Raw genomic sequence first — 20754 nt, forward strand, 5'->3', positions numbered from 1 at the left:
TTATATATGTAATACTGTATCATATATACACACACAACTGTGCACTGCACTTAAATTCTGCAAAAATAATGGCCACAAAGAAAACTGATGCAACATGTGTCATGCATAGACTTTTATTTATGAATATTCTGCAACAACAGCACAAACTTGTCTCTATTCATGACCATTTGTAATGATCCCAGCAAATATAGACCAATATTGTGCCTTCAAAACAGTTCCCTTTTCACAATAATCTAAAAATACCTTGTTCTGTTTAAATATGTAGCTTAATCTTTAAAAATAAAATATACATTATATGAAATATAACACTTGTTTATTGGATAGACTGTATAGTACCAAATGCAATTATATGCAAATACAACTTCTCCTCTGTTGCGTCTCACGCATTTCATGCACACACAAAAAAAGGAAGCTGTACATACATCTGTATGAAAATAGAAAATATCAAAGCAAGATGTGCACCAATAGTCTGTCTACTGTTACAAAGACGTTGTAGTGCAAAAAGACCTACAAGGATGATCAGGTAACACTGAGGTACGGGTACTGGGTTGGTAACAGAACAAAGACAAATACACATTAGACAGAACTTCCACTGACTAAATCAGAGCCACGCCCACATCATTCTGCAGCCACATCCATCAGCTGCAGCTGCATCAAAGTGAAGAACAAGTCAGTTGAACAAGCAAAATCAGAGTTTGCAGTTTTAGCTTTGAATTTTGGGATCAAACCCAGCGAATGTTGATGTCCAATGCATAGCACAAAGTTTGGTTTGGTATGATTTTGAATTCTTGTATTGCTAATGCGACCTCATAGGTAAACTAATGAACAGTTATTCCCACAACTTACAAAACACAGACATGTCAACATTAAATCACTGCACATGTTCAAATAGTGTAGTATTCCAACATCTATGTTCTGTACAGCAACAACACTGAGCACCTCCATTTAAAGATTTATTATTGCCCGAATGCAACTTCATATTGTTGTCTGTTGAAGTCAAATGGATGATAAATGTCCAGTTTAAAGTACAAGTCCATCCATACACTGTAGCTACAGCTGGCATTCGCTGCACAAACAGCACTTCTGAAACAAAGACATGAAGAACAAAAACTCCACCAGTTAATAGAATAGAAAATAGAGATTTTTCTCCTGTTTGACAAGGAACATGATACGTGATGCTGAGAGCTCTGGAGAACAGGGAGGGAGCAAAGGTGAATCTCTCCCGGTGTAATCTCTGAGTGTTTGAGGAGATTATGGGGTGCTCAGTGTTGACATTAAGCCAATAAGCTCAGCAGCACAAATCTAACAATTGTACCAAAAAGATAAAGCTTCAAAGCAAAAAATAAAATAGATTCAGCTTCTTGAAATGGAGACTTAACACAAAAGCCTGCATATAACATCGATATTGCTCTTGTGAAAGTGAAACTATTCAAGGACCACAGTGTTTCTCATTGCAATTCCGGCTCTCTAGATACATTCTCTATCACACAAGTATAAGAATAAAGAGCAGGGCGAGTTATTATTAGTAATACACCCAAAGACCACACTTCCAAAAATCTACTCTCATCTTAACATCGATAAGAAAATATAAATTTCTTCAGGAATGAAGTGTCTTAAACGTATATATTTTATTATATTCTTCATAAAATGTTATAACTCTTTGTTATTTACATTTGGTGTAGGTAAATACTGATTGTAATGCAAATATCATTGCCTTTTTTTTATTACTCTATTACATTTCTTTTGTTTGCTGAGCAGAAGCACTGTTACATTCATAATTCAGCACCCACACTCATGTGCTGACTGGGAATAATGACATGCATTTTTCCAAAAGCAAAAAAGAAAAAAGAAAAAGCCTGAGAACGAGGATGTGCATTCGCTTTACCAAATAAACATTTTGAGAGGTGGAAAGAAAGGAAGAGTGAGATTGACTGGGTTGAAAAAGCCTGGAGACATTGGCTCCAGCAGTGCTTTGTGTTTGGCTGTTAAAAATCAAATCAAATCTTTTGCAGCACCAGGACAGTCAGGTCTGTGAGAAGTAATGTGTGACAATATTGGAAGGGTCATGGCTGACTGAACCATGAGATGAGATGAAAGCCTCTGTTGCTGGAAAACACTGTTAACACGAGAAAGACACATTTCCACAGCGGTGAGGTTACACTCTCTCCACTCGACTGGGGTCGTAGGTGTCTGGTGAGAGAAGAGAGAGATTATGAAACATCACAGACGTTCAGATTACAGACGTGTTGGGCTGATTTAACCATGTTTTGTCTGAGAATCAGGGGAGAAATCCTGTTTCAACACATTTTGTCATCTCACTCGCTGAATGAGAGCAAATACACATATGTTCCATAATGTTGACCTGTCAATCAATATAACTGTCTGTCTGTGATAAAAACCCATAAATGGCACAGTATAATAATGTCACTCTAGATGTTTCAGAACCCACCTGAAACAAAAACCATCTCCTCATCCTGGATATTTGAGGGCCCACTGATCCCAGAGCCCAGGCTGGGATGCTGGGATGGTGTTACTTCTCTCTTGGGAACGCTGCGTGGTTTAGGAAGCAGAGGAGGCTTCTGGAGCCTGGTGCGCTGCTTTGGTTTGGGCACAACTACTTTCTCTGTGCCCAGTAAAGTTTGATCTCTGCCGTCCGCCTCTGCATTCTGTCCATCTCTCAATTTCCCCACTGGCTTTTCGTTGTCTTCCTCCACAATTCTCAGCTCCTCTTGTCCACCTCCAACACCTATTTCTGTTCTCTCATCGCTGTCTACTTTCAGTGCAATCTCAACATTTATCTCCCCTACCTCTTCCTCTTGTGTTTGCTCTTCCTTACATATGACTTTATTCACTTCTTTAGGTTTACAGACGTCTTTGGTCTCTCCCGACTCATCCTGTGTTTCATGTGCATTTCTATTTTCATCATAGACTTCCTCCGTTCCTTCTACCTCCAGTTTCTTAGCCTCTCCTTCTTGCTTCTCCACTTCCTCTTTTGTCTCTTCTTGAACGTCCCTCTCCTCTCTGTCTCCGTCCTTCTCTACAGAATCAGCTTCTACTCCAGACTCGGACCCTTTGAGACTTAGGCGTCTGATTCGAGACACAGAGTCGAGCTCTTTCAGACGAGCCATTCTGTCTGTGGTCGATCTGCTGAAGGATGTGGCAGATGAAGACGCAGAAGAGTTAAGCTTATCTTGGAGGGATTCGATTAGTTTGCACGCACCGCCTCGTGCCTTCTTCTCACCGCTGCACATGCTCAGTGCCAACTTCTCATCTGGAGTGACAGGTAGGGATAGGAGGAGCTTACTGGGTGGGAACTCAGGCAGGTCCAGTACTAAAGCTGCCTGACACTCATCCCCCTGGCTGTGGTCATCATTACTGTGATTGCTGCTGTGCTTTTGTCTGTCACCTTCCTCATAGTCAACGCCTAATCCTGTCCCCTGTACCTCCTCTGTCTCTTCCTGGTGGACAATCATTGTCTCTTCTCTGACATGCGCCCAATCTCCAATCACTTGCTTTGTCTCTTCTTTTAGATTCAGTTCTTTTCTTCCACCAGTGGTGTTTGTCTCATCCTGGTTGTCGGCCACACCTAAAGCCTCCACTGGAACAGCTATACCCAGGATCCTTGCTGCCCTCTGCTCGATGGACTCGTTTTCAGGAATACCTTTTGCACTTTTGACCTCATATAGGTTGCTCAAGTCCTCTGTAGGTAAAGTGTTTGCTTTCTCTTTAAACAGCAAGTTCTCCAGGTGCTCATCTGCTATCGTTAACTCATTCTTATAGGTCAGAGCCTCTGTGATGGCATATGTCTCGTTATCATCCTCCTCCTCCAACAGGAAGGAAGCCTCCCTGATTAGCCGTGTGATATGTGGTGAACCTTCTTTCTTGGGTGATGATCTACTTTCACTACTGGCTCTGCTTAAATGTGCCTCCCCCCTGACTGGTGGAGCATTGTCTAATTTAGGTTGTCTCTCTGAATCCATCTCAGCTTGAAGTTCTTTATCTGATTTGCGCTCAGGACTACCACCGTTTTTAAGTGGCGCTGTTTCACTCTGCCGCTGCACTGACTGATGTGTTTCCTTATGACTGAGTGGTGATGGGACTGAAAGCGATCGCTGCACTGGCTCTCCAGGACCACCGGGAGTCTCTGTGTATACAGTTAGCCCCACATCTCTCAGCATGGACTCTTCAGGGACTGGGATATCCTGTCTATAGAGCTGGTCATTTTGTAGGGACAGTGAGGACAAGAGGCAATTGTCTATAAGGCCTGCACTGGGTAGCACCGTTTGCTCATTTGTTGGGGACATATTGTTGGCCTCAGGCCTGGAGAATGTTCCCCTCACATCCATGGAGTCAAGATCACTGGTAGAATGAAAAGACTTTGATCTGACCTTTATACTGGTGGGTTTTTCTGTGTGCATTGGTGGAAGACTGAGTGCTTCCCTGCCTGGTTCTGGACCAGCAATGAAATGTGCTTCTGATTTAAATGGGTCTATTCTATTATTCATCCCGTCCAGATAATCGGTGGCCTGACCCATATGGGGTCTCTTGCTGATTGTGTCTTCCATTTTCTTATTAATGCTCTCCAGTTCCCCAATGAGATCACATGGTCGTCGGTTCACAGGCTTTAAGAGAAACTGTCCAAAGGCCACTTGTTCTGCACACTCTGGGGGACAGGAGTCGGTCTTCCTGGGAGAGGATGGCTGCTGGTTTGCCTGTTCCTGGGCCTTAGATGGAGAGGTGGGTGGGTCTTGCTGTAATGGTTGCTGTTGCGGCTGCATTGATGGTGGCTGTACTGGACTGAGACTAAGACGAGAGAAGGCGCTGTTGCTGGAGAGATGAAGATTTCGCTGGCCTGTCATGGAGTAACCACAGGAGGAAGTATTGTCTGTCCCCACACCAATGTCAGCGGTTGTGTCTGAGACGGACTGGATTGGCTCCGGTCCCCCAGGGGGACTCTGGGGTTCTGGACTTTTTACCACTGTCAGAGGTGAGCCAGTCTGTGTTTCCTGATTTCGGTACTGGTTTCCAGGCCAGGAACCGGCATAGCACAGCTCTTTGTCTTCACTGGCTTGGAGTGCCCAAGCATCTATTATCTCCTTCATTAATGGAGCCCTCTTGTAATTCCTCATTGAGGATATGCTGCTGGTGTGGCAATGAGAGTAGTGGGGTTTGATGGGCATCTCATTCACAGACTTGCTTCGAATGCTTTGAGCCTCTTTGAGGCCTACAGCAAAGGTTTCTGTGTTGGTGACAGTCAGGCTTGGTATGGTCTCATTGTTGTTCTGATCTGCTGATAAGTCTTTGCTGATGTTAACGGGTGTGTGAACAGGGACGGACACAAGGCAGAAGATGGTCTCACTCACTCTCCTCTTTGTGTTCCTGTTGTTCTCAGGCCCCGAATCTGGGGCAATTTTCTTGACTTGGGTGATCGTTTCTGCAAAGACTTGGTCAGAGTTGGGCCCCTGGCGGGAACAACTTCTTGTTAATGGAGAATGGAAGGTTGAGGAGGGCGATGAAGGAGGCCGGTGGTTTTTGGGATATCTATTATTGTAATTTTGGTCAGTTGCTGGGAAGTTATCGACAGTTTCTTTGTGCAAATCTCTGTGCCACCTGTTATTGTCATTGTCAAGGTTGCTACAAGACATCTGGTTGGCATCATCGGCCAGTTTGGCAGCGATGAAAGGCCCCAACGGTGGGGGCAAAAAGGCACTGTCGTCGGACACAGGTTCAGACACGGTGACACTGGGAAGCTCATTGCGAATGTGGCGGATCTTGTCAGCGTCTGTCAGGGAGTTGCCCCCCAGGGCTGAGGAAATGTGCCGGATACGTGGGTCATCAAATGAGATATACTGGACCCCTCCACCTATGTGCTCCTTGGTAGTATACACAGGGTAAAGCTGTTTCTGGCTGGACAAGCTCCTCTCTCTCAGGCCAGGATCAGGCCAGGAAGCAGCTGGATGTCTGGTGAACCAGTGAGATCCATCTGGAGCCACTTGTATCTGCTGGTACACATCCCCTCGGTATCTAAAAGAGCATATAGAAAAAAAAAATATTATATTAAGGGGTGTTAGCCAGTTCATATGTCTGTTTAGCAAGGGGACAGAGGAGAGATGGGGGACAGAAAGGACAAGAGGGAGATGAGGTAGAGACAGAAGAGAGAGACCAGGAGCAGATATACAACAACTGTATCAAGTTTCAAGTTTAGACAGGACAGTTCTGAATCAGCGATGACATGTTTGTAGAACTACAATGTCAAACTTAAACTAAATTAAATAACATATAACATTTAAAACTAATGTATTTACCTGTAGTCAACAGCAATTTCGCCATATCCTCGACGTCCCGCTGCCATTATAGGGGCTCTTTTGTATGATGGGGGAGGGATGTATCCTGGGGGTCCAGAGTCCTGTGCAAAATAGTCCAGTTGGGGGTCACTTGTTCTTGATATGGGAAGTGGTGTTCTGTCTCGAGCTTGTGGAAGAGTAGCAGACAACATCTCGTAGCTTCCCCTGATCTGCTGGTGCAACTCGTAGGAGGGAGGTCGTGGAGGTCGGGTGAAGCGGGGCTTTGGTGTCATTGACAGTTGGTTGGCACTAGCTGGCCTGCCGTTCTCGGGCCAGCGGGTGGCCCTGTAAAGGTCATGGTGTGACAGTGGGTGGCCATTAACCCGCCTATACAATTCCTGACCGGATGAGGCTCTGTCCACATATTGTAGGCTCTCAGGCTGCAACATCCTGGGCAGGGACTGTGATTTGGCTTTGGCTCTTGGGTGGACTATCATGCCCTCAGGTGTCCTGGCATGAATGCGCTGCTGCTCCTGAGCCCACCACTCGCCATCACTCTGTGAAAGCTGGCGGCCAAAGTTCACAGCTGGATGCCACTCGTCTGTTCCCAGGCTCTGGCATTTCCTCTCACTTGCCATTTTCCATTGATGAAGAGCAGCCTCTCTTTCTCGAGAGCGAGCCTGAGCCTGGGCCTGTGTGTGGACCTGGGCCTGGGCCTGAGCCTGGACCTGGGCCGCCCAGCACTGCCTCTCCTGAGCTGCCCTCTGACGCTCGTCTGCAGACATCTCTTGGCCTCTGGCTTGCTGAGGCCCCTCTGACCTGACGTAACCCCTGTGTCCTCCGTGGTCAGCATAATCCAGAAGCACAGTGAAATCCTGGCCTCTTCTCCTCCAGTAGGACAAGTCCTTTGTCTGTGACTGTGGACCCCTGGTAGCATCACAGAACCTGAGAGGAAACACCCACATGTAAAACACCTGATAAAATGCTTTTAGAAAATTAGAAATGCAGCATATCTAACCCGGGGTTTATACTTTACTATCAATGGTTTCAATAATAATTCATGTCTTTTTGTACTGATTTTCCCTTAGAATATAGAATAACCAATGTTTTAATATGTGGGAAATATTCTATTATGATTTGAGACTATTACAAATCATATCTATCAGAACATTATTTTTTTAAATGGTTAATCTGAATCTGACATCTTTCTTACACTGAAATAAAGGAGCTATGTCTGATAAGCATGATCAGATGAAAGCTTTGAATTATTCAGAATGATTTAAGCAATGAAATTATTAAAACACGGACATACAGCTGCATGGGACAGTGACGTGCCAACACATGAGCAATGAAAACAAGAAAAGAGTGCAGGGAAGATCTAATGTTACTCTGGTTTATACTGGACTGACTATATCTCCCACTAGATGGAGACAGATGACCATAAGTAGCAGCACAGTAGTGTCTGTCTGGTAATTGTGATTTTCACATTACACAATAACACACACTGAATGTTAGTCCCTGACGTCCTCAAAGGCAGATCAACCATTTAAATGATGTTTCACTGGCAGACACACTAATATCACAGCGAGGGACGTTTGAGAACAGATTTGAATGGAATGAAAGACGCGGGATTGCTGGATTGTTTCAGGACTGACTGACAGACAAGACAGTCTTTCACCGAGTGTCCTTGACATTTCCGTCCACGGTCATCACTGACCAGAGATGTTTACTCAGGGAAGGGGAGGTAGCTGTTTCAATATGCTAAATATGATCATTAGTTGTGCTGTTTAACCAGAGAACAGCATCGGGTTTGTTTCTTATCCACACGAGTGCCCAGAGAAAAGGGTTTGGGATGGGAGGAAAAAGGGAGGACGAACAAACAACAGACTGAAATTGCAGAACCAATGTCTTTTGAACTCCCACATTCCCGATAGTAGCGACATCAAAGTGAGGAGAGAGAAAAAACACAAACACAACCAGATACATTATTCAAGGTCATTTGACTATCTTCATCTGTCTGTTGGCTAAAAGGGATTAGAGGAAAAAGAAATACAATCAGCCAAGGAAAAAGGCCCAAACTGACAAGCCTGACTAATTGTGTGGACATGGGAACAGCTGAATTAAAGCACACTAACACCCAGAAATCCATGCAAATGGGCAAAATAAGCAATCTTGTTTTGAGGAAAGAAACAGAGTGGCTGCGTCTCAGCGGCATCTCTGTAAATACCACATGTTCCAGCAGTTCTTATCAAAGAGGGTTTCCATTACATAACTCCAGACAAAGCTAAATATAGCCTATCCTCCATATTCATATTTAAATAAACCAAACACGAATCGTGTATAACTGATGACTGATGCATTATATACTGTAAGTAGGTGTAAAGCCTGTGTGGCACAAAAGCTGATTTGGTTACTCCAGCAGACATTATGCCTGTGACACACAAGTTGAATGGTAGAAGCAAGAAAGAGATGGACTGAGTTACAGTGTTGAACTCTGCTCTTAATGATATTAATGAACACACACACACACACACATATATATATATACTGTATATATAAAACAACTCTTTGGTGAATGATTTGTTAAACTGTGCCTTGAATTAATAAGGTGTAGACACAAGCCATGTTCAGTCAAACAGGAAGGAGCCTTACCCACTGTCTGAGGTGAGCGACTCTCCCAGGGAGTGGGTGTCAACATGGCTGCGGCTCTCACCCTCGCGTCTGGGCTGGCTCCTGTCCCTGGGTTCGTTATTGTTGTTGGTGCAGCCACTGCTGAACGGCTGCGGCTGCCTGCTACTGCCGCCGTTCCCATAGGTTGCCCCAGATCCTCTTTCGTAGCCATTCACTGTCCTGGAGGTGGGTCTGTTCTCCAGGATTTCATTGTGTTTGTTGTAGGATGGCGGTGGCGATGAGGATGCTGGAGCTGGGGTAGGTGTGGGTGAGGAGGTGCTATGCTTAGGCAGCTTGTATCCATGAGAGATGAGGAGGTCCTCCACGCTGTACATGGTGGCATTTGTTTATGCTGGTGTGTATTTGATTCCCTCTTTTCGGAGAGAGAGGAAAGTAGGTCGCTTGTCACGGCGTCTCTGCGTCTTCCCTTCGTGCAGTGGCGGGATCACCAGCACGGCTGCACAGCTGAGGCCATCACTGGGAAAAACAGAAAGAGGGGAAATAACATTAGGGGACAAGAGAAAGACAGAGAAGTGGAGGTGAGGGTAAAACCATTATCCCTGGAGCCATGACCAAGACATGTGCCTCCTCTCCTCTCCTCTCCTCTCCTCTCCTCTCCTCTCCTCTCCTCTCCTCTCCTCTCCTCTCCTCTCCTCTCCTCTCCTCTCCTCTCCTCTCCTCTCCTCTCTCCTCTCCTCCTAGCAACAACCTTCTTTTCAAATCTGTTCAGACCTAAGTCAGACTGGAAGGTAATCAAGCATGTCAGGAATAAACCAGCATTATACTTGAGCAGCTGTTTGTGTGGCAGTAAAAGCACAAGATGCCACAGTTTACAGTTGCCTCTCTGGATACTTGCATATAGCTCTTTTTTGTTTTTATTCCTTTCTGCTCACCTATGCATTCTTTCTCATAACACCTCTCGTTCATCTCAAAAGTATTTTACCACTACAGTATTTTTTAACACGCATGCTCAAATTAAATCCCACTCTGGGCTGGATGAAGGTAGGGTACTCTTACTCTTACTGTGTGATGCATCTCCTTTTTTATTTTAACATTTTGTCAATGAATTGACTTAATGAATATCTTTGTTTTAGGTAAAACAAGTGATGTAAACAAGTAAGAATATGATCTCTGATGAAACTGAAATAATTTATCAATAATGAACGTTTGCAGTCATGTCTGATGGATCAGTTGTAGGATGAATGAATGAATGATGACCTCCAGGGAGCATCAATCCCCCTGATATAGGTCGTGTTTGCCGCCTTGTCACTGGAGAATATGCTGCTGCAAACCCACCCATTCAAAACTCACTGTACTGAAACTGACTGCCAACAACCTGGCTGTCCTTAATAACTGATGGCATTTGTTTGAGACACGCTGCCAGAATCCAGTGCAGGTCAGACGGTTTAAAAACCAATCACTGATCAATCACAATTTGCTTGTGTACAGTTCTGCAAAAGACGAGTGAAATGAATTCAGTTCCAAACACACTGACGTCTTAGAAATGAAAAAATCCATCGATAAAAGGATCCTTGACTCGGAGGCCAGCATCGTTACACTGTTTCTTTACTCCTGCTCACTCCCTCACTCCCTCCTTCCTCCTTGTGCCTGATTAACAGGATCCACAAGCATGAAATGCTGCTCCTTTGTATGTCTGGCTCTCTAATGTGATTACCTTTTTCATTTGAAACTCTAAACCTGTTAGTTTTGGAGGATTGACTCTTGGCACTTGCCCAGTTAATATTCCTGAGTTTAACTCTCTCCATTTGTGTTTTGAATAATCCCCTCAAGGAGACGCTACAACTTTGGAGGAGGGGGGGGGGGGGTATTTATAATGAGCGATAAAGTGCAAACATTTATATTAGGAACCACCGGCATGTCTGCCATTAAAGAAACACCGTCAGGCGTTGAGATCACAACACACTGGCATCATAATCATACATCTTCCTCCCTGTAAGCATATCCCTCTATTTAGTAGTTAGTTAGTTAGATAGTTGCATATGATCTGTCATGAATATCCATATGTATATTTAAACGAAGGCACTTGCTCCTCCTCCATCCTCTCCATCATCAGTGACAACCTGACCCCACCCTCACTCCCATCCTATGCATGACAAACTCCAGTTAGGTGTTCCTAATGTTAAAACAAATGGAATTACCCAATTCTTTTTAAATAAAACCTCCAATTAGTGCAGGTGTGTGAAACAATGGTCAGTTTTCAGCCCCCAAAACACAACAACAGTGTGTTTTGCTACAATGAAAATGACCGATTGGCTTAAAGACGCTGCTGCTGTATTTTTAATGACACGACTCCCTCAAATAAACGATAGACTTTATGGATAACATATGCTGCAACCTAAGCTAAAAATACACAGAACCACATGAGGCCTGGCATTTCCCTGCAGACAACCTCACATTTTCTCTGATCATTCACTGTGCATCAGAGCACACTACCATCACTTTATATCTCATCTGCAGCACATGGTGTAAGGCCACCACTTTACAGGTCAACTGAATGTTTGTCAAGGCTGTTGTGTGGTTTTTTAGCTGAGTATGTGTGTGTGTGTGTGTGTGTGTGCGGGGGGGGGGGTCTCAGGTTGACAGTTTGGTGTCAGCTCCTTATTCATGACCCAGCTGAGATGAGGAGATGATGGGAAGGGGGGAAGCAGAGGGACAGCATGTGTTCCAGACAAAGCAGGTGAGAGACCTATATCAGGCCTCAGGGAGGACAGAACTGTATTAAAAGGTCTAAACTCTACAGGTTACAAGCAGCAGAATAAATGAAACTCAGTCATAATCACATATGTAGAAGAGAAGGGAAGTGAGTGTTCCTCAGTGAGTGTGATGAATGATGTTACACACACACACACACACATGCTAAAACAGCATGTCCTTCCAAGATGCAAAGAACTACAAACAAAAACAATCTAAATGTAACACGCTCCTCTGAAAAAGGCACAACAAAGCAAATGTTTAACACCAGAGCCTGGGACTGAAAAAGATGATAAGTCTGCTTCCTAAAATATTCCACAAGAGCCACACCTCTCCACCTCATTGTTCCCAGTCTGCTTGGATCTAGAACAGCTGACCCCAGTGGGTGTGTGACTTGGCTAGTCTCTGGCCCACATCTGTTTGGACCTAGTGCACACACACACACACACACACACGTCTTTCTAGGGAATGACAGCCCCTCACATTCAGCAAACAGCAACCATCAGCCGACTGTTTATCTATGTGACATCACTGTTTCCAGTGAAGGGGCCTTCTCTCTTCCTGAGGAAATGCGTGGTCATGAGGACGGAGGAGACGTGACGGTGTCTCTCATGTTTCCAGCCAGGCTCTCTGCGAGCTGTCGTTGGTCCTGGGGAAAGAAACTGGATGGACAAACACCCTCAGGACATATTTTACTCATCCCAAGCTCTAGGCGGCACAATGTTGTGCGGGCATCATATAGAGGGAGAAGGAGCTATCTGCCATCCATCAGACAAATCCTGCTGGGCTCAGCAACACTCCTACGAGTTCAAGACAATTACATTCTCCTGCAACTATAAAATAACAGGAGAACATATGTTTCACTGATGAGAAACAATGAAAAGAAGATTATCATTAGCACATTACAACCCATGTGTTCTCCCGAGCATCCACACCCTCCTGGTATACAAAGAGGAGCAACAGACAAAAAAACTAAACACCCACTTATATTATTTTTCTCATGGCAACCGTTATTTTGCTTTGGTGAATGGCAGCTCATGGACAATAGCATGTGGGCTGCACAGATATTCCCCTCTGCAGTCAGACTCCACTGGCAGTGAACTCAGATTAGGCACGCTAATCCAAAGAGGCCCTGCGATGCCGCTGCACAGTAGGCTTCACCTACACTCAACTATTCCCAAGTCATGCTGCTTCTGAGCCTGTGCCAAACTACGTTCATGGTAATTAATGTCTGTCAAGGTCCAGCACGACAGCGGTTTATCAGCCAGGAACACAGTGATCAAAGGGTGAGAGTGCTCTGGCTTTCTGCTAATCAGATGTAGACTCTGCAGCAGAATACATGTAACGGTGAAAAACAGTCCAATCAAGTTGCAAACTCTTGGCATGTATATATATATATATATATATATAATAGTGGATGATATTTAAAGACAGACGATAGGTCAAGGGAACAGCAAACGCGGATTACGGGTGGGAGGAAAAGTCTATAATGTTTAACTGTTGTCGTTATGAGCGTGAAGATCTGCTAAGTAAACAAATGAAATGAATGGCCGGGATTATCGCTAATCACTGCGTTGGTATGAAACAAAAACCACAAAGCAGGCAGCTCAACTCAACCATCTGTCAAACACATGTGCATCCACCAGGCTCACACTCAGCCGGGACGTAATAATGTATGTGTGACATGCATTCCATTTCATTTCATGGCTCGGCGTCGCTGCCCTGCTTCCATGCCACACTGGCAGATGTCAGCGGCTTTCACGCGTTTCCAGCTGGCTTCTTCCTTCCGTGCTCCTGCCTGCGCCACCTCTGCTCTGACATCATCAGTGACATCATGCAGCAGCACCTCTGAGGGGATCCCTGTAGCCAGGCAAACATCAGACGACTTTCAGAGGCTTCGGCTGCAGCTACCCAATGGCAGAAAAACTCATTTTCTTGATGTGCCTGACCTAGAAAAGCAGCTAAGTGTTGACAGACAGAGACAGGAGAGAGCTCTCTACCATCAGAGACACTCAAACACACACATTTCTGAAAAGGGAAAATGTGGCCTTCGGATAAGTAGACTGCAACACCAGGGAGTTGTCTCAGCCCTCTTTCAGGCCACTCCTGGAAGTTGAACTCAAATGAGTCATTTCAAATCTGTGGAGGGCCTCTCCAGTTTTTGCTGACCAACCCTTTCCTCGGGAATTAATGAGCCGCTTCCCTACGCTCCGCCATCCCACCATACTTCACCCCCCTCAGGGCATCTAGAAGGTTCTGCGTTTCACACACCATCACACTCTCAAGGATGTGTGAACGACCTACCATGAAATACACACACACACACACACTTTCTGGATTTTTGGAAGAGTCTTCTGTGAAAGTGCTGCTTAACTAGGCCACGTTTGACTTTTTAACTCTTCAGCTGCTGCAGTCGACACAGAGAGTGGAAACATGATCTCTGACATTTACATTTACAATATGAGCTGAGCTACAGTATGAGGGGAGCGGGTCACAAACACCACCTACAATAATCACACCTGAGGGCACGACAGACCATAACAGTGATTTGAGATAATCTGGCAGCATAAATGGGAATTACTACACACATCTACATGAAACATGATGCTGATAAACAGGTAGGATTATAATTTATATGTAAACAGGTAGGATTATATTTTATATGTAAACAGGTAGGACTATCATTTATATGTAAACAGGTAGGACTATAATTTATATGTAAACAGGTAGGATTATAATTTATATGTAAACAGGACTATAATTTATACGTAAACAGGTAGGATTATAATTTATATGTAAACAGGTAGGATTATAATTTATACGTAACCAGGTAGGACTATAATTTATACGTAAACAGGTAGGATTATAATTTATACGTAAACAGGTAGGATTATAATTTATACGTAAACAGTAGGATTATAATTTATACGTAAACAGGTACGATTATAATTTATACGTAAACAGGTAGGACTATAATTTATACGTAAACAGGTAGGATTATAATTTATACGTAAACAGGTAGGACTATAATTTATACGTAAACAGGTAGGACTATAATTTATACATAAACAGGTAGGATTATAATTTATATGTAAACAGGTAGGATTATAATTTACATGTAAACAGGTAGGATTATAATTTATATGTAGACAGGTAGGATTATAATTTACATGTAAACAGGTAGGATTATAATTTACATGTAAACAGGTAGGATTATAATTTACATGTAAACAGGTAGGATTATAATTTATATGTAGACAGGTAGGATTATAATTTATACGTAAACAGGTAGGATTATAATTTATACGTAAACAGGTAGGATTATAATTTATACGTAAACAGGTAAGAAAAAAGTGTTATAAAATGCGTACAGGAGGCAGAAGTAGGGAAGGAAAAGAGGTCAAGAAGCCGCCATCATCATCCTCATCATCATCATCCTCATCATCATGTCATCTTCACACACACATGCTACAAATAACAGTGTCAGTATGCAAACATCACATCAAAGAGACCTAAAAACCTGGCAGAGCGTTTGTCTGCAGGCTGTTTCACTTCCTTCACGTTGCCGTTTGGTATTCGTGAGCATTGACTGGAATCTAGAGCACAACAACACCGAGTGTTGTCATCATGTCGTTATGAAATGATTGACAGGCTCGGCATGGTCGTGGAGGAGGAGGAGGAAGAGGAAGAAGAGGAGGAGGAGGAGGAGGAGGGGGATTCTGCTGCAGGCTGTGGCCGAATAACATTGTAGTCTGGACAGTTTACACATGCAAGTAGAGACCAGGACGGAACCCCGTTGAGATATCTGCTTAATTAAGGTTTCTCCGCACCAAAGTCTTGTTTCATACACATGTTCCCAAACATTAAGACCCATCACTGATGAGGACACGTCCTCGGTTTATTTCGGGATTAAAAATAGTTCTCTATGTTGAATGATCGCTCTGTTTTATAACTCGGGCTGCTTAATGATCGCAGCACATTTGGGATGGAATACCATTGGAAGCTTATACCGATGCTACTGCTCAAGTTCAAATTGTACACAAGATATCCGGAGTAACGCAGTATTCTGTCTTTACATAAGTACTATGTAGAACCAGAACATGTATAAATGTAGGTAATCTGTCCGGAGTTTGGCCTCTGTTTCTCAGCAGAGGACGTCACAGTGGGGCTAACACTAGCCTGACTAGCTCCATCACTAATCTTTAACCTTCAGCTGACGGGAGCGCGTCCGCAAACAGAGGCTGCCGCTGCCGCTGCCGCACAGCTTTAAGTTAGGGGAAAAAAGAGAAACAAATACAGACGCTCCTGTGTCACCTTCTAATCTGGCGTCCTGGAGGTGTTCTCCTAAATCCTATAATCCCGGCGGGAGAGGAGGAGGCAGTGACAGGCGGGCATCGGAGCGCCGAGGCGGCTGCTCGGTAATAGTAACAGTAACAGTAACATCAGCAGTAACAGTAACATTAGGAACAGCAACAGTAACATCAGCAGCAACAGTAACATTAGGAACAGCAACAGTAAAATCAGCAGCAGCAGTAACAGTAACAGTAACAGCAGCAGCCCGTCGCCCCCTCAGCTGTGTCTGCATGTGTCGTCAAATAAAAACACACAACAAACACACGTCTATGACTCGACTTCGGAGACACTTTTTTTCTTTACCTGTGAAAAGCGTCGTTGCGTTGCCGCCTAGTCCTCAGTGATCATCCTGAGCGCTGCTCTGGACTGACGGAGCTGGGATCTGCTGAGGGAACAGCCCCTCTGTACATCTGTACTGTGTACTGGAGCAGCAGCAGCAGCAGCAACAGCAACAGCAGCAGCAACAGCAGCAGCAGCAGCAGCAACAGCAGCAGCAGCAGCAGCCCTCCTCTCCAGCAGGGAGCCAGCTGCATGCTGCTCAGTGATAAGGTCACAAATAATCACACACACACACACACACACACACACACACACACACACACTTTCTTTTCATTCCTATCTATCTATGTCTGTCTGTCTGTCTTTCTGTCTCCTGATGTCTGTCTGTGTCTCTGTTTCTTTTTCTGTCTGTCTCCTGATGTGTGCCTGTCTGTCTACCCATCTCTCCATCAGTCATGATTCATAGATACATTTTGCACGTCATATATTACACATGTATTACACATCACATGACATTGGATCTATCTGTGTGTCTGTTGTATATTATTGTATCATTGAATTGCTCTGACACACAATTCCTTTGCATCAGAAGAACAAACGTCTTTGCGCCTGTAAAGGTTGATGACTTAGACATTTGAAAGAGTGTGAGCTGCACATGCACCTCCATGACGGAGAGATACTTACGTAAGTGCAGTGTGCACAGTATATCATAATTAACTCATAAATAACTCTTTGCCTTTCAGAAAATGTATTTGCTGCCCAACAGAGGATTAGGGTTAGAGACTGATTAATCAATAAAATAAGTTCAAATGGTAGAATATTAGTAGATTTAAGTCATTTCTTCTCAGAATATATCTGTATATATGAGCTATATCAAACGTTGACTAACAATAATAACATTTTAATTAAATGAACTAGAGTCCACTTTTTTGTGTTCTTCTGTCAAAAGCCTTGTGTGTGTTTGGCTCAAAGCCTTGGCAGTTGAAATATGTGCTCTTTTTCTGACTCTTACAAAGAACAGAGGACCTAAAATCTCCATAATATTGACACAGATGTTGCATGTAACTGAATTCCCCTGAAAATAAGGGAGGCTGGTAAGGTGGGCCTCTGTAAGCCATGCTTGTGTTATCCCACAGTGGAAATCATTTCAGTGGACTTCTTCATTTTCTGAACATTTGACAGAAATAAAGCCCTTAATTTTTTTATAATGGCTGTGGTGTCTGTCCACAGTTGTGAACAGATCAAAACCATTGTGGAACAGAAAGTGCAGTCATTCCCTCTCAAATGTAGGCCATGTTTAAACGACAAAATACTTTATAAAAAGTAAAAGTATGACTCAAATTGTACTCGACACTGTTCATGTTGACATAAAGTTTGAATTGCCCACTTGATGACTATGGCCTTTCCTGCTAAGTGAGCCATTGTTCCCGTTGTCGAATTAGCACGTCCTGTGGCCTTTAGTATGTGTAGAATAACATCCATAATGACTTAATGAAGTCAGACAGAGAGGTGTCTGAGCTCCCAGTGGCAGCTGGACACAGTTTGTCCAACAGAATGAAGCATTTAGACACAAAGCAGAGGACAAAGTGAGAGGAACAGTGGGAGTGACATGAGAACCTGGAACTGCTGTGTTACACCAAGTTGGAACCAGCATATCATTGAATTTGGCCTGTGACTCAGTATCACTGAAGGTCAACACTAGTGCTGCTCTGTACAGAGCACCAAGTGTGTCTGTTTCCCATTGTGTGCTGTACATATGCAGCTCATATGAGCATTCAAACGCGGTGGAGAGACGCTGATGTCACCACTACATTTGCCAGTTGTGGTTTTGGTGCTGCTGCTCACTGTGCTAACATCTTGACTCTGTAAGTGTGTGTGTGTGTGTGTGTGGGGGGGGGGTAATACCTCCCTGCTTCTCCACTTAGTGAGCATTTACAACTGCCTCATGAATTCTAAGAGTGTCACGGTGTACGGGGTGGTAACTGAATCTTTTACAGAGCTGAAGTCATTGTTTCTGATCAGTTCAGATTTAACACAATAGTTTCATAACAAACAGATTAATATCACACATGTATGCTGCAGTGTCACATGATGTGCAACATTAGGATTCAGATGTTGTAAAAAAAAAAAAAAAAAAAAAAAAGAGTCTTCAATAAAACGAGTCTAAAAGGACAATCAGGCACAGGTGAGACAAACAGACATTGAAACACATTGGGGTGGGACAGACGATCAAAAAAGAAGACAGGAAGTCAAAGTTGATACACAAGGAAAAACTACAAAATAAAAGAGGAAAGGAGGAACAGAAAAGCTGACACACAACCAAAAACCCAAGGTAAAGAAAACAGCAACAAAAAGTCATGGACCCAAGTAATCCCAACAAAAGTCTAATTAGAATAAAATATGTCTAATAAAATGATGCCAATCAAATAAACAGATCCGATAATGACTTCCTGGTTTGGTTCAATCATATATATTTTTTTTTTTACAGCTGTATTTTCATTCAAAAAAAAGAATATGGACAGACACAAAAGTCACAGATGTGGAAGTGGATGATGAGACGGATAGTGGACACAACTCAGAAGTGATGACTCAGAGAGAGACGTCCCTGCTCTGACAGCATCGAGGAACCACAACAATCTGAGAACAATGTGGGTGGTGATTTCCTCATGTGCAGGGACCGCCGTGCACACTACGTTCTTTAGAGGAATGCAGTGAGCCTGTGTGATGGCACTCTGCAGACAAACAGTTGGATTGTGAAGTTTAGATTTGTATCACATGTTTATTCATAATTGAATTTAATGCATTAATATTGCTCCTCTACTCATTGATGTTTTGGGCCAGAAAATGTGTTACTTTATAGACAAAATTCATACGTCATCTCATTTAAAGTAAAAAGAGACAACTTCTTAAATTCTTAAATTGTCAATGTCTTAGATTTGCCATTATGATGTTGAAACGGATTGCACGCTGTTATTGCAATAGACAAAAGACACATTTATACTGAGTTGATTAACCATGTTATTCTCTAAACTTTGGGGCACAGTCTTTTTGAAGATATTACCACACTTCACCCTTTTCCCTGTAGGAAATAAAAATAACTGGGAAGTGAAAAGGAATCTCACTGATGAAGGAACACAAGCATGGGAAGGATGGACGCTCAGTCAGTGGCTTCAGAAACAACTTAAATGTGCCTTCTTTCACTAGACCCCTGTTCCTCGGGTACCTGCATCTTTATCACCAAACAATAATACAGCCTGGAACGATAGGGACACAAAGAGTTTCTGTTGTCTCTTATGTCAATGTGATCTCTTCTTCTCTTCTGTGATGTGGAAGTTAAAAGTTCTCGACAGTAACATTAGAATATTACCTTCAGTCAGTGAATAAGGTGAATGTTGTATGAGTGAAAATGCAGTGGAATGAGACTTGCTACAGTAGCTTTAAATAGATCAGTCGGTAATGGGCTGTAATTGTGATTCTACTAATGTCGTGAGTGAGGCCACTTTTCACAGATTAGCATCACAGGCCACGGTGGCATCTGACAAACAGCAGCTCTCCTTTCTGTGACTGGTCTAATTTACAGCCACCAGACATCAAGGAGCTGGCCTTCCCTGGCTTTTATCTCAGCAGTCTGTTTGATTTCTTTTCTGAATAATGACTGACGATGATGTAACAATTCATCTTGACAAATAAAAGGAAAAAAGCTCCCAGGCCGCAAGCTGCAGAGGTTATGAAACCACTTTCAGAAGGATTTTATTTAGCGTCAGCTTCATGGCTCACTCTCTCACACAGAGAATTGTTTTATGCGTCTTTCACTCTGCCTTTCAAAAGTTGCTTTTACTAAACAGAAAGAATGTGCTAAACTTGGCTCGACAATCAGTGCACAGTTGTGGGCCTTGTGGACCAAAATTGTCCATTTCCCACCAGAATCCATCTGCAGGCCTATAATAAGGATTATTTTAGGAAGGTCCAGGTTATCCAGTGGTCACTGCATCTTATAAAAGGTATCTGGCAAAACCACAGGAGCTGCCCCGAACCCAAACAATTGCACCACAGTGTAAAGTCAACACAAAAGTGATTCTCTGTTACATTCCGCTCTCCGTCACCACCATCTCAAATGCAACTGTGACTCAACAGCAGGAAACCATTGTCAACATTTGGGCTATTGTTTAGCAACAATTGTGAACATGTGCTCTTTGTTTACTGACACCAACTCTTTGGTCTTTTGTCTGAAACAAAATGTCTGAAAAGTAAAAATCATTTGTTACCAAAACACATCACTCCCCCGTCATAAGCTTCGAGTCTGAGAAGGACTGAACATCGGTTATCTAATCAGCTCAGTTTCTTCCTCCGGAAAGTTTTTATTTTGCTAGACTGGTCCCACAGCAACTGGGCAACAACGAGCTGAGGCAGCAGAGACACAGGAAAGGAAGAATGCTGTGATATTTACCGACACTCT

General features: G+C 43.4%; 1 protein-coding gene across 2 annotated transcripts; it reads right to left on the bottom strand.

The window, feature by feature from the left end:
- Positions 1-97: 97 nt before the first annotated feature.
- jcada (junctional cadherin 5 associated a) lies at positions 98-16496 on the bottom strand. 2 transcript variants are annotated; one of them, XM_058650681.1, is made up of 5 exons: positions 16323-16496; positions 8937-9431; positions 6306-7229; positions 2450-6024; positions 98-2190 (listed from the first exon to the last, which is right to left on the bottom strand). In XM_058650681.1, the coding sequence occupies exons 2-5, from the start codon at positions 9287-9289 to the stop codon at positions 2156-2158; spliced, it is 4887 nt and encodes a 1628-aa protein (XP_058506664.1). In that variant the 5' UTR covers positions 9290-9431; positions 16323-16496; the 3' UTR covers positions 98-2155. The 2 variants fall into 2 exon arrangements, with proteins under 2 accessions (XP_058506664.1, XP_058506665.1); XM_058650682.1 differs by lacking the exon at positions 16323-16496 and adding an exon at positions 15981-16052.
- Positions 16497-20754: the final 4258 nt, after the last annotated feature.

The sequence above is a fragment of the Solea solea genome, chromosome 1, assembly GCF_958295425.1.
Source record: "Solea solea chromosome 1, fSolSol10.1, whole genome shotgun sequence".
In the NCBI taxonomy this organism is placed as follows: domain Eukaryota; kingdom Metazoa; phylum Chordata; class Actinopteri; order Pleuronectiformes; family Soleidae; genus Solea; species Solea solea.